We start from the raw sequence: 13,578 nt of genomic DNA, 5'->3' as shown, positions 1-13,578 counted from the left end.
GGAATTCAAGGAGTCAAACACATTTTTGGGTTGCTTTTCAATTTAAAATATAAACCTAAAGTTTACAAAGTTTACGATTTATCACAATGATAATCGCATGTCTGCAATGTCCTGTTGAGACTGTCTCATCCAACTGGTCTCCCTGATTGGCTGCCGAGTGACCATGACAACCTTACAGTCAACCTTCAAGATTATAAGTTGACATTTTAGAAACCAACATGTCCAGGTTGAACTTGTCTCGACTGGATGTGTAAGTGTTGTCACTTACGCATGACTTTTAAACTGTCACTAGTGATGCTAGTGCTAGTTATTCTTTGGCTGGTGCGAGCAATCGAAGCACAGAGCAAGGCTCCCCTGTGTAAGATACTGGGCAGTCCAGAGTCCCCTCTCCTGTCCAAAAAAGGAGATGTTACCATCGGAGGAGCGTTTTCTATCCACAGCAAAATCACTCAGCCACTACTTTCCTTTACAGACACACCTACACGGCTGACATGCTCAAGGTATTGTATGATATTCCTGTTTGAATGGCAAAATTACTCTCACAAGATTAATGTGGTTGTATTGTGATTTAATAGAATAATCAAGCACTTTATGAATCATTTATTTTACAGTTTGAATCTAAGAGAGTTTCGATTTGCACAAACTATGATCTTTGCCATTGAGGAGATCAATAGCAGTGACTATCTTCTTCCAAATGTTTCTATTGGATATCGTATCTATGACAACTGTGGCTCCACATTATCCTCAATGCGTGCCGCCATGGCCCTCATGAACGGCGCTGAAGCGACTCTGGAAAGGTCGTGCTCAGGTCAGTCCGCTGTGCACGCCATCATTGGGGAGTCTGAATCCTCCTCAACTATAGTTCTGTCACGCACCACCGGACCATTCAAACTACCCGTGGTAGGTGGGCGCCTCTGTTCAAATCTGCGTTTTACTAAGACCTGTTCATGCCACGTTCACACTCATCAACCTTTCCATGCGTTGTTTTATCTTTTCTTCTTCAGATCAGTCACTCGGCCACATGTGAGTGTTTGAGTAGCAGGAAAGAATACCCCTCTTTCTTCCGCACCATCGCCAGCGACCTCTACCAGAGCCGGGCTCTGGCCCAACTGGTCAAACACTTTGGCTGGAGCTGGGTGGGGGCCGTCAACAGTGACAGTGACTATGGTAACAACGGCATGGCCATTTTCCTCGCCGCCGCGCGAGAGGAAGGGGTATGTGTGGAGTACACAGAGAAGTTCCACAGGACAGAACCAGAGAAGCTCAGGAAAGTGGTGGAAGTGATTCGCAAGAGTACGGCCAGAGTGATTGTTGGCTTCTTGGCCCACGTGGAAATGAATAACCTTTTAGAGCAGCTGAGTGTCCACAATATCACAGGTTTGCAGTTCATTGGTGTGGAGGCCTGGATCACAGCTGACAGTCTGGTGACCCCCACCAGCTTCAGTGTGCTGGGAGGGTCCCTTGGTTTCGCTGTGCAGAAAGCTAATATCAATGGCTTTTCAGATTTTGTGATTAAAGGGTTCTGGGAATCTGCATTTCCATGCACACAGCCAAACAGTGAAATTGCAATGGATACACAATGTAAAGACAACCTTGATCTGATCGAGACAAAGGATTACAATGATGACGTGCCTGAGCTTAGATACTCTGCTAATATCTACAAAGCCATCTATGCTGTGGCTCATTCCCTGCACCGCTTACTCAAATGCACAAATGTCAGTGGGTGCGACAAGATGATTAAAGTGCATCCCTGGCAGGTAAAGGACATTGGATCCTCAAATAGATTTTATTTTCAACCCCAACAAACAAGAAATAACAACACAATCCATTCTCTTCTCCTAGGTAGTGGAAGCATTACAGATGGTAAATTTCACCATTAAGAACGGGGATCAGGTGTGGTTTGACAGCACAGGCGCAGCCGTGGCCCGGTACGAGGTGGTGAACTGGCAGCGTGGGGCCGATGGCTCCGTCCAGTTTAAACCGGTCGGCTACTATGACGCCTCTTTACCTCCTGGAGAACAGTTTGTCCTCAGGAACAAGGACATAATGTGGCCTGGTGGAAAGACAGAGGCAGATATATTTTGTTCATATAATGTTAACATTGTTACATATATGGATACACAGTGTATATATACAGTGGCCACTATCCACATACATTAGCATTAATATGTCAACAGAGAAATAATAATCTCCCTCCTCTTGTCTTTGAAAGTTGCCTGTGTCAGTGTGCAGTGAGAGCTGTCCCCCTGGAACGCGCAAGGTCCTCCAGAAAGGGAAGCCGGTGTGCTGCTATGACTGTATACTTTGTGCTGAGGGTGAAATCAGCAACACAACAGGTATGCATATCACACACCATGAAAGACCAGTAAAGTACACGTCCTTGGTTTGTGTAACCCTATGCATAATACTGAAGTATGCCACGGTACAGTCTTTGATACATGTTTTCTTTTGAATCCTACTGCGTGACGAGTCACATTGTCATTACAGATTCTAACGGTTGCACAAAGTGCCCAGAAGATTTCTGGTCAAGTGAAAACAGAGATAAATGTGTTCTGAAAACTGTTGAGTTCCTAACTTTCACAGAAGTGATGGGGATAGTACTGGTGTTTTTTTCTTTGTTTGGGGTACTTATAACTATAATTGTGGCAAACTTGTTTTTGATCAATAAGGACACACCTTTAGTCAGGGCCAACAACTCTGAGCTGAGCTTCCTGCTGCTCTTCTCCTTGACTCTGTGTTTCCTGTGTTCTCTGACCTTCATCGGCCGTCCCTCAGACTGGTCCTGTATGCTTCGCCACACAGCTTTTGGGATCACCTTTGTCCTCTGTATCTCTTGTGTTCTGGGGAAGACTATAGTGGTGTTGATGGCCTTCAGGGCTACACTACCAAGCAGTAATGTTATGAAATGGTTTGGTCCAACTCAGCAGAGACTCAGTGTATTGGCTTTTACTCTCATACAGGTTTTGATTTGTATTCTTTGGTTAACAATCAACCCTCCCTATCCCTTTAAGAATATGGAAACCTATATGGATAAGATAATTCTAGAATGTGCCTTAGGATCCCCTATAGGGTTCTGGGCTGTGTTGGGGTATATAGGCCTCCTAGCTTTGTTATGTTTCATACTGGCTTTTCTGGCCAGAAAGCTGCCTGATAACTTCAATGAGGCCAAATTCATCACCTTCAGCATGTTGATATTCTGTGCTGTTTGGATCACCTTCATCCCTGCTTATGTCAGTTCTCCTGGGAAGTTCACGGTAGCTGTGGAAATATTTGCTATGCTAGCTTCAAGTTATGGGTTACTTGTATGTGTATTTGCCCCAAAATGCTTTATTATTTTATTCAAGCCAGAACTGAACACAAAGAAACACATGATGGGAAAAGCTAAATAAATACCTAAATAAAGAAATGATGTATATTATATATATGTTATATATAATATATATATATATATTCTAATTTTCTAATATCAAATTTTCTTTACTTCTCACTTTTGAATATTGTTGTTTATTCTGAAATAATTGTAGAATAAATATGAGAAACTGTATCAGATGTTGATTTAAATGTGTTATTGGACAATTATTTTCAAGATGTCCAGAAACTAGAGGCATTTTTTGAAAAGTTCAATAAAATGAACGTTCACAATGTTCATTGCACAAAAACAAACAGAAATATGAACATTACATTTATTAAACTGTTGCTTTTGTCCAAAGTGACCCACAATATGTGCATTCAACCATGAAGATAAGTGCAAGAATCATGCGAGTACATATTAATAATTAACAATTAATCAAATTATCAAGATGCTTCAAGTTCTACATCATAGAAACAACTAACAACCCTTACACTGTAGATCGATGCACTGGGATGACTGGCCGAAGTCAATTTGACTAAATAATAGAAGGATTAATGCATGTGTGTGTGCGTGTGTTTGGGGTGTGTGTGTGTGTGTGTGTGTGTGTGTGTGTCTGTGTGTGTAACCCCTATATACCTTAAGTAATACAGAATATGTATTTGTATTCTACATACTTTGAGATAATTTATGGTATACAGATAGGCCGATACCTTTTCACAATAAAACATTCATCACTGGTCCCTCCATCAGACAACTAACTAATCTTCAATGATCTTCAGTCAAATGCATTGCAACCAACTCTAAAACAAAAAGAAAGAAGATAAAAGCACTGACAAATATGTTACAATGTACCATATAGATAAAGAAATATCATAATAAGATTTGGCAATGTCGCACACAGAATTGTCCAGGCAGTACTGCTGTTCGGTGGCGTTCCCATTGAGTCAATGAAAGATTTAAAGCTAAAATGTTGTCCAATGTAAAAAAACAAACACAATTTAGTAAACATGAAATTAGACTACATTGTCCTGTTTGTGTAGTTCTGAGTGTGGTAAAATAAAAACAACAAAAAAAAAAGAACCTGTCCAGTTCATCTGTCCCCCCAACTGTAACTTCACTCAATCATCAGTGACAGTGCACTATAGCGCTATCAAAGTGAAATATGTAAGGGATGATGTTATTAATGTGAGATACACCCTGAAAGGGTGATGCAGCATCTTCACCCTGTCAGAGTTTATTTCACAATAATGTAGGCTTGCTGTACATTATCCCGCTTATTACGCAGCTACTTACTAAATAAATCAATGATCAGACACAAAATATAACAACAAAAAATGATTTGATTGATTTATATATGATTTGTCTGCTATACAAACCGTATAACAGAGCATAAAATGCAGAAATTTACCAATCAGAATCGAGTATTCAACAAAGCCGTGTAAAAAAGAAAACATAGAAAATGGCGGCCACACTTTAAGGCAATAGTAGGAACTATCGGACGTCATTGAGCTCTGTTTTGGTCCCTCGCCAACCAGATGTCGTCAACATTCACAAATGTGTATAAAGCTTTGACGTTAAACATGCAAAACATTCCCTTTGATGCAACAGATTGCAGTGTGTCCATTGATTGGACTGTGTTCACAGCAATACAGTTCAGCGTTACAATGCTGCTCTTTCTGCTTGGGATCCTAGGAGCCTTTGGGGCAGAAGATGGAGATCCGCTCTGTCAGATGCTGAGGAACCCAGAGCATTGCTTGCTGTCTAAGGCAGGAGATGTCAGTATTGGAGGGGTCTTCTCCCTCCATAGCCAGATCTCCAGTCCTCTGCTCTACTTCACAGACACTCCAAAATCTCTAACCTGTTCCAGGTACTATATGGGCTTACTATATGGTCTATCCTTTTTCTACAGGTGCATTCTTAAAGCAACCGTTTAAATGCAAATAAATAATATTTTAAAAAGTAATCTGCTTTCTATTTTCTGATTCCGATAGATGCTCTGCACTCTTTTCAAGACATGCTGGTGCTCTGAGATCGTTTGAGAATTCCAATATTGATTCAATGCGTTTACTGTCCTAATTTCTGTCATGGTTTTCTTTGGTTTACAGGATTAATTTCAGAGAATTTCGTTTTGTACAAACAATGATCTTTGCTATTGAGGAAATCAACAATAGCACCTCTCTGCTCCCTAACATCACACTGGGCTACAAGGTGTTTGACAGTTGTGGCTCCATCATGGCATCTATGCGTGTGGCGATGGCTCTGCTTAATGGAAATGACACAACGTTTGGGAAGTCCTGCTCCGAAAAGTCCTCTATTCATACTGTCATAGGAGCCTCTGAGTCTTCCTCCACCATTATCATGCTCCGAACATTAGGGGCCTTCCAGATACCAGTGGTAAATTTTTATCATTGCTATTCTATTATAACTGTAACCATTTTATCGTCAACATATCGTCAACAACATTGTTTATTTCCCTCATTATTTTCCTTCTCATTTTCTATTTAGATCAGCCATTTTGCGACATGCGCATGTCTAAGTGATAAAATCAAGTACCCTACTTTCTTTAGGACCATACCGAGTGACTACTACCAGAGCCGAGCACTGGCAAAGCTGGTCAAGCACTTTGGTTGGACCTGGGTGGGGTCGGTCCGGAGTGATAACGACTATGGCAACAACGGCATGGTCGCCTTTGCAGACGCTGCCCGCCTGGAGGGGGTCTGCATCGAGTATTCAGAGACCATCTCCAGACTGGACGCCAGAGAGAAGGTGGCCCGGGTGGTGAGTGTGATCCGCCACGGAACTGCCAGGGTGCTGGTGGCCTTCCTAGCTCAGGGAGAGATGGACATCCTGATTGAGGAAGCGGTGAAGCAGAACCTGACGGGTCTGCAGTGGGTGGGCAGCGAGTCCTGGATCACTGCCGGCCACCTGGCCACCCAGAGGAACACCGCCATCCTGACCGGGTCACTGGGGTTCACCATTAGGAAGTCAAACATTTCAGGGTTGAAAGAGTTCTTGCTACGGGTGAGCCCGAGTCAAGACTCTCAGAGCAGCCTGCTTAAAGAGTTCTGGGAGACGATGTTTGACTGTAACTTCGACAGCAACTCGGAAAACCAGAGCAGTGACAGGATGTGCTCTGGGTCAGAAAAACTAGAAAATGTCAGTAATCCGTACACTGATGTGTCAGAGTTACGGATATCTAACAATGTGTATAAAGCTGTATATGCTGTGGCCCACACCATTCATAACATGTTCAACTGTGAAAAGACAGGGGGCAATGTCGATCCATCATGTTCATGGACAAACAGCTCCAAAAGAGAGCAGGTGAGATGACACAAATGTGACGCATACACTTCTATCAATAATAACATTTGCATAAGGAAGAAATATAATTTCATCCTATATCTAACTTATAACTTATTTATTAATGTGAATGTTTAATGTAAATTGTACTTTTAGGTATTGAAATACCTCAAAGAAGTGAACTTCCCTCTGAAGTCAGGGGAGAGGGTGTATTTTGATCAGAATGGAGATCCAGCGGCCATGTATGAACTGGTGAACTGGCAGAGGAACCGAGCAGGAGAGCCGATGTTTGTTACAGTAGGGAACTACGATGCCTCATTACCAAATAAAAAGCAATTCACAATGAATGGCATTAACATCACATGGGCTGCCGAATCTAGAGAAGTAGGTCTTTGTTTGTATACATTTATGATTTACATGTTGTTGTTTTTTTTCTCCAAAGTTCTCCAAAAAGACAAATACTATGTATTATCCTTTTTTAAGTGCTTGTGGGCATAAAAAAATGCAATAATAGTTGATATTAGTATTCATATAATATAATACTATCATGAAATAGCAGAGGAAAATGTAAGAGCAAAACGCAAAGAATTGTAGTATAAACTGTATATATAGCATAGATTTATGAACAATTTGAATGACATTAATTAGTATAATATTATGACAACATAGTAATTCTGATTATCCATGTTAACTATATGAAGCCAGGCTGAGCAGTGTTGTTGTGGTGCTGTTGCAGAGGCCTGAGTCTGTGTGCAGTACCAGCTGTCTGAAGGGCTTCCGACAGGCTACGATTAAAGGGAAACCGGTCTGCTGCTTCTCCTGCATTCCCTGCGCTGCCGGAGAGATCAGCAATGCCACCGGTAAGACTTCCTCAGCAGGTCAAGACATACATACGACAAAATACATAAATATAATTTATTATTTTCCCCTCATAATGTGTTGTATGATGCATATTCAAAATATGTAGGCCTACTGTACATTCATTTATTTTTATAGTTTCCAATAAGAATGTGCTGTATGATATTCAAAATATGATTCTTGCATCAGTTAATACCAACAGGCAGGACACTGTAGTCGCTCAAGTGTTTTGATATCTGTGTTGGAAACTGCATCCCTGCAGCCTACCACTGTGGCCATCCTTTAGCAAGATGGTTATCCCCTACCTGCTTGTTATCGATCTGCATCTGAAATTCATTGCAAGTCTATGTAATTTGTAAAATGTACTAACTCTAAAATAAGTGCTTTACTTTCAGATTCTGCGGAATGCAACAAGTGTTTGTTGCAATTCTGGTCGAATGAAGACCACAGCCTGTGTGTCCCCAAGGTGGTTGAGTTCCTGTCTTTTGAAGAAACAATGGGGGCCCTCCTCACTGCTATATCATTATTTGGAACAAGTTTAACTGTGATAGTGTCAGTTGTCTTCTTCCACTTTCGACACACACCTCTGGTAAAAGCTAGTAACTCTGAGCTGAGCTTCCTGCTGCTCTTCTCCTTGACTCTGTGTTTCCTGTGTTCTTTAACCTTCATCGGCCGTCCCTCAGACTGGTCCTGTATGCTTCGCCACACAGCTTTTGGGATCACCTTTTCAATGTGCATGTCTTGTGTCCTGGCTAAGACTGTAGCAGTCGTGGTCGCCTTCAAGGCAAAACTGCCCAAAAATACAGTTCCACAGTGCTCATTGCCAATACAAAGAACCAGTGTTTTTGGTTGTATCTTAGTACAGGTTATCGTGTGTGTGTTATGGTTAACTCTGGCCCCACCATTCCCATACAGAAATACTGAGCAGTCTAGTGGAAAGATCATCCTAGAATGTGCCTTAGGATCCCCTATAGGGTTCTGGGCTGTGTTGGGGTACATAGGACTCTTAGCTTTGTTATGTTTCATACTGGCTTTTCTGGCCAGAAAGCTGCCTGATAACTTCAATGAGGCCAAATTCATCACCTTCAGCATGTTGATATTCTGTGCAGTCTGGATCACTTTCATCCCTGCCTATGTCAGTTCTCCTGGGAAGTTCACTGTAGCTGTGGAGATATTTGCAATTCTGGCCTCAAGCTTTGGATTGCTTTTTTGCATATTTGCTCCAAAACTTTATATCCTACTTCTTAAACCAGAGAGGAATACAAAAATGAATATGATGGGAAAAACCCAGCGGAAATCACTGTAACCCAATATTAACCACTAGACTTGATTGAATGAGCTGTATTAAACGATGAAAGATTACATCAGTATGATGTTAACTGTGTGCACAATATACAGCCAATTCAAACCTTTTCAAATGTATACCAGACTAATCTAAATGTTACAATGAAATACAAACATATTATACCACGTCTCTATGGACATTGCCATGGCCTATTGATTGATTGACGCCAGTTATGTAAATGGGAAAATTAGCATGGCGAATGGAATAGGCCTATCAATGGCTTCTGCTCATGACACAACATGTCATGTCATCATAATAATCAGTGAGGAAAACACTGATAGCCACTGACGTTTAAGGAAATTCCCCAAAGTATTGTGCCAATCAAGGAATAGGATATAAAATGCTTAGACTTGAGGGATTTGATGAACAGATCCCTCAATAGATCCCTCAATAGGTACCACAGAAAGCTAGCGATGCTGCAGGTAGCCAACCTGCTGCTTCTCTCTCTGCTGGCTGTCAGAGGCAAGGAGTCAGTGTGTCGAACATACGGGACTAAAGAACTCTCTCAGTTTTCAAAGGAGGGGGACATCAACATAGGAGGCATTTTCTCCTTCCATCAGAACCCAGTCAGTGTCAATCCGTCTTTCCAGGTTGACCCGGGAAGCGTGCAATGTAATGGGTAAGAAAAAAAAGAACATTCTAATGTGATTTATGCTGTATGACATCTTGCTCTGCTTTTGCTATAGAATCACTAATTTCAGAATTAATAATTCAGTGATATATTTTTAGCTTATAGTGCCGTGTATATTTTTCCACATTTCTAATCTCATAATTTTTTTTTGCAAATGATTCACAGCCTAGATCCAGGTGAACTACAATATGCCTACACCATGATGTTTGCTATAGAGGAGATCAACAACAGTTCTGAGCTGCTTCCAGGGGTAATACTGGGCTACAGCATCTTTGACTCCTGCCCAAGCATCCCTCTCTCTGTCAGAGCATCTCTCAACCTAATGAATGGATGGAATGGCATGGAAGGGGAAGACGGCTGCAAAAAGCTAACCGTTCAGGCAGTCATTGGAGAAACAACCTCCACCTCCACTATAGGTATAGCGAGCACCATGGGGGCCTTCCATATACCTGTGGTGAGTTAGTGAGTCAAGGGTTTGCAGTGAATGTACTAAAATAGTAAAACATCTGTCATGGGATTTCTCTTTCTCTTTGTGTCTCTTTCTGCCTCCCTCTCTTAAAACCCTCTTCCCTCTCTCTCTCTTCTTCTCAGGCTGATTAAACCTTGTCATTTGATTGCTTACTAACATGTGTATGCTTCATAGCGTGTTTTGCCAGAGGAAAGAAGCATTGTTATGGTGTTGAAATACTCATGAGGAAAATGTATTTGTCTATCTAATATGCGTTTCAGATAAGTCATTCAGCTACCTGTGCATGTCTTAGCAACAGAAGAGAATATGAGTCTTTCTTCAGAACTATCCCCAGTGACCTTTACCAGAGCCAAGCACTGGCAAAGCTTGTGAAGCACTTTGGTTGGACCTGGGTAGGGGCGATCCGAACCAACAGTGACTATGGGAATGGTGGGATGGCTACCTTCCTGAAGGCAGCTAAAAAGGAAGGTGTATGTGTTGAATACTCATTGCCCATTTACAGAACTGACCCAAGGAAGTGGTTCCTGAAGGTGGTAGACATAATCAAAAAGTCGACCTCTAAGGTTATAGTTGCATTTGCTGATGGCACTGATCTGGACATCCTCATTAAAGAGCTGTACATCCAGAATGTGACAGGACTTCAGTGGGTGGGCAGTGAGGGCTGGATCACCTACCGCTACATTGCTTCCCCAGTGAACTATGCTGTGGTGCAGGGTGCTGTTGGTTTCGCTGCACAAAATGCTCATGTCCCTGGACTTCAGGAGTTCCTGGTCAATAGCAGGCCATCTACACAGCCAAATGACCAGGGCCTGGTGGAGCTGTGGGAGAATGTGTTCAGCTGCACACTCATTCTTGGGGCCGAAGCTCAGGCCCAGGATTCTGTCACATCCTGCAGCGGGAAGGAGTCACTGCGGGAGACACAATCCCGCTTCACAGATGTATCTGATGCTAGTCTGCTGAATAATATCTACAAGGCCACATATGCGGTAGCCCACGCATTGCACCTGTTGCTCACCTGCCAAGATGAAAAGGGTCCCTTTGAGAACAACTCATGTGCAGACAGCGGCAACATACAACCATGGCAGGTGTGCTTTATGTACTGTTCCTGAGGTACAACTGAATGTTGAGAATGCTAAAGCACTAATAATGCAAATGCTTATCTGAAGGTGCTGCATTACCTGACGCAGGTAAACTTCACCACTAAGATCGGTGAGATGGTGTCTTTTGACGACATGGGAGATCCAGCGGCCCGCTACGCCCTGGTGAACTGGCAGATGGATGAATCCAGCTACATCCGATTTGAAACAATTGGCGACTACGACGCCTCGCAAGCTGAGGGCCAGCAGTTTAAAATGAAGCCAGATGTCAGTGCCATCTGGGCTGGTCAACAGACACAGGTGAGATAACGCTTACATTTAATTACTATACATGATCAATAAGTCTCATTGAATTTTAAATCTATGTTTTCCATTTTTATTTATTTTGATAGTACGTGAATTAAGGTGACTGATTCTGGGTTTATTGTGGTGCAGGTTCCCCGATCTATATGCAGTGACAGCTGTCTACCAGGGTCTCGGCGGGCTTTCGTCAAGGGCAAAGCTATCTGCTGTTTTGATTGCATCCCCTGTGCTGACGGGGAGTTCAGCAACAGCACAAGTGAGACAGCAGGATTCCTTGCCTTTTCCTTAGCCTTCATCATGTTTCTGTTGGGCAGAATCCCTGCTAGCACTGTACTGTTGTCTCTGAGGTTGTCTCTACTGTGCAGCTTAAATATATCTATGCTTTCAGATGCAGTGAAATGTGAAAAATGCCCTCCTGAGTACAAGTCCAACACGAAGAGAAATAACTGTGATTTGAAAGCTATCGAGTTTCTAACCTTCAGAGAACTCATGGGTATATTATTAGTAACTTTTTCTGTGTTTGGAGCCTGTTTGTCACTTACCATCGCACTGATATTTTACCACTACAGACTGACTCCAATTGTCAGGGCTAACAACTCGGAGCTGAGCTTCCTGCTGCTCTTCTCCTTGACTCTGTGTTTCCTGTGTTCTCTGACCTTCATTGGCCGTCCTTCAGACTGGTCCTGTATGCTTCGCCACACAGCTTTTGGGATCACCTTTGTCCTCTGTATCTCTTGTGTTCTGGGGAAGACTATAGTGGTGTTGATGGCCTTTAAGGCTACACTACCAAGCAGTAATGTTATGAAATGGTTTGGTCCAACTCAGCAGAGACTCAGTGTATTGGCTTTCACTCTCATACAGGTTTTGATTTGTATTCTTTGGTTAACAATCAACCCTCCCTATCCCGTTAAGAATATGGAGACCTATATGGAAAAGATCATTCTAGAATGTGCCTTAGGATCCCCTATAGGGTTCTGGGCTGTGTTGGGGTATATAGGCCTCCTAGCTTTGTTATGTTTCATACTGGCTTTTCTGGGCAGAAAGCTGCCTGATAACTTCAATGAGGCCAAATTCATCACCTTCAGCATGTTGATATTCTGTGCTGTCTGGATCACATTTATCCCTGCTTATGTTAGTTCTCCTGGGAAGTTCACTGTAGCTGTGGAGATATTTGCAATTCTAGCTTCAAGCTATGGGTTGTTATTTTGTATTTTTCTTCCCAAATGCTACATTATATTGCTTACACCAGAGAAAAATACAAAGAAACATTTGATGGGCCAGATAACACCAAGAACATTATAGATTATATTGCATTATATATACACACTATTCAACAATATTGGAAATTTTGTTTTCTTTGTTGTAAGTTGTTAGTTGTACATAATTATATATCATATATAATAACTCTATTGTAATTAAAATATGACCATATTATACATAGTGCGCAAACTCATGGCAATATAACAAATCTCCATTCACCAAGCCATGAATGATGTTTCTAGTCAAATGCAAAATTAAGTTAAGAACAATGGGTCAGCAAATAATAAAGAAAAGGGTATGAGCATTGGTCTGGTCCGCCTAGACAAAATAAATACAATATTACGAATGGCACGACAACCATGTTCGTGCAAACAAAAATAGAAAATCTAATAAAAGAAACAATACTATGCCAAATATCCCAAGAATCTAAGTTATATGATAGCATATATTTGTAACAACTGTCTAGAGATAAATTACTTGTATAAAACAATGATAACATGACTTTAACTGATTTTTGATGCGGTCACGTTTCTTGCTTAACCTACCTGCAGCAGATACCGTCTTTTCTGCTGCAGGATACCCACGATGCAACACTGTACAGACATATCAAAATAAAAGTCTTGACCCAATGACACAGGATTTAATTTGAAGGATTCAAATTTAAAAAAAAATTCAAGGATTTTCACTTGCAATAATACTAATGTGCAAAACTTATTAATGAAGAAAGAATATATTATCAGTGTAAATTATTAATACAATTTACAGTAGGCCTATATTGATGTCATATTTTTCATGTACTTGATTCCTTGAAAATACATAGGTAAAGTAATGAAATAAAAATAACCATGGAAACGTCTATGCTTGTTGGGCCATCATTTCACCACCATATCTTTGAGTAACAGTACAGCCTTTCATACTAGATTGGCAAAAATAAACGCTACAATAAAAAAAAAAATAGGAAAG

General features: G+C 41.4%; 2 protein-coding genes across 2 annotated transcripts; both read left to right on the top strand.

The window, feature by feature from the left end:
• Positions 1 to 270: 270 nt before the first annotated feature.
• On the top strand, positions 271 to 8,816 carry LOC311342429 (vomeronasal type-2 receptor 1-like; the record flags this gene model as incomplete). Its single annotated transcript, XM_084467261.1, has 12 exons — positions 271 to 500; positions 612 to 900; positions 1,005 to 1,757; positions 1,843 to 2,070; positions 2,213 to 2,336; positions 2,488 to 2,892; positions 5,060 to 5,219; positions 5,458 to 5,746; positions 5,858 to 6,673; positions 6,809 to 7,036; positions 7,389 to 7,512; positions 7,906 to 8,816. The coding sequence occupies 12 exons, from the start codon at positions 271 to 273 to the stop codon at positions 8,814 to 8,816; spliced, it is 4,557 nt and encodes a 1,518-aa protein (XP_084323387.1).
• Positions 8,817 to 9,268: 452 nt separating this feature from the next.
• Positions 9,269 to 12,657, top strand: LOC311342142 (extracellular calcium-sensing receptor-like; the record flags this gene model as incomplete). Its single annotated transcript, XM_084466978.1, has 5 exons — positions 9,269 to 9,474; positions 9,652 to 9,940; positions 10,216 to 11,040; positions 11,122 to 11,352; positions 11,488 to 12,657. 5 exons carry the CDS (start codon positions 9,269 to 9,271, stop codon positions 12,655 to 12,657), a joined length of 2,721 nt encoding a protein of 906 aa, XP_084323104.1.
• Between the last annotated feature and the right edge of the window lie 921 nt (positions 12,658 to 13,578).

This window comes from Micromesistius poutassou (genome assembly GCF_964030765.1).
Source record: "Micromesistius poutassou genome assembly, chromosome: 4".
NCBI classification, from domain to species: Eukaryota; Metazoa; Chordata; class Actinopteri; order Gadiformes; family Gadidae; genus Micromesistius; species Micromesistius poutassou.
This window is presented reverse-complemented; position numbering and strand designations above follow the sequence as displayed.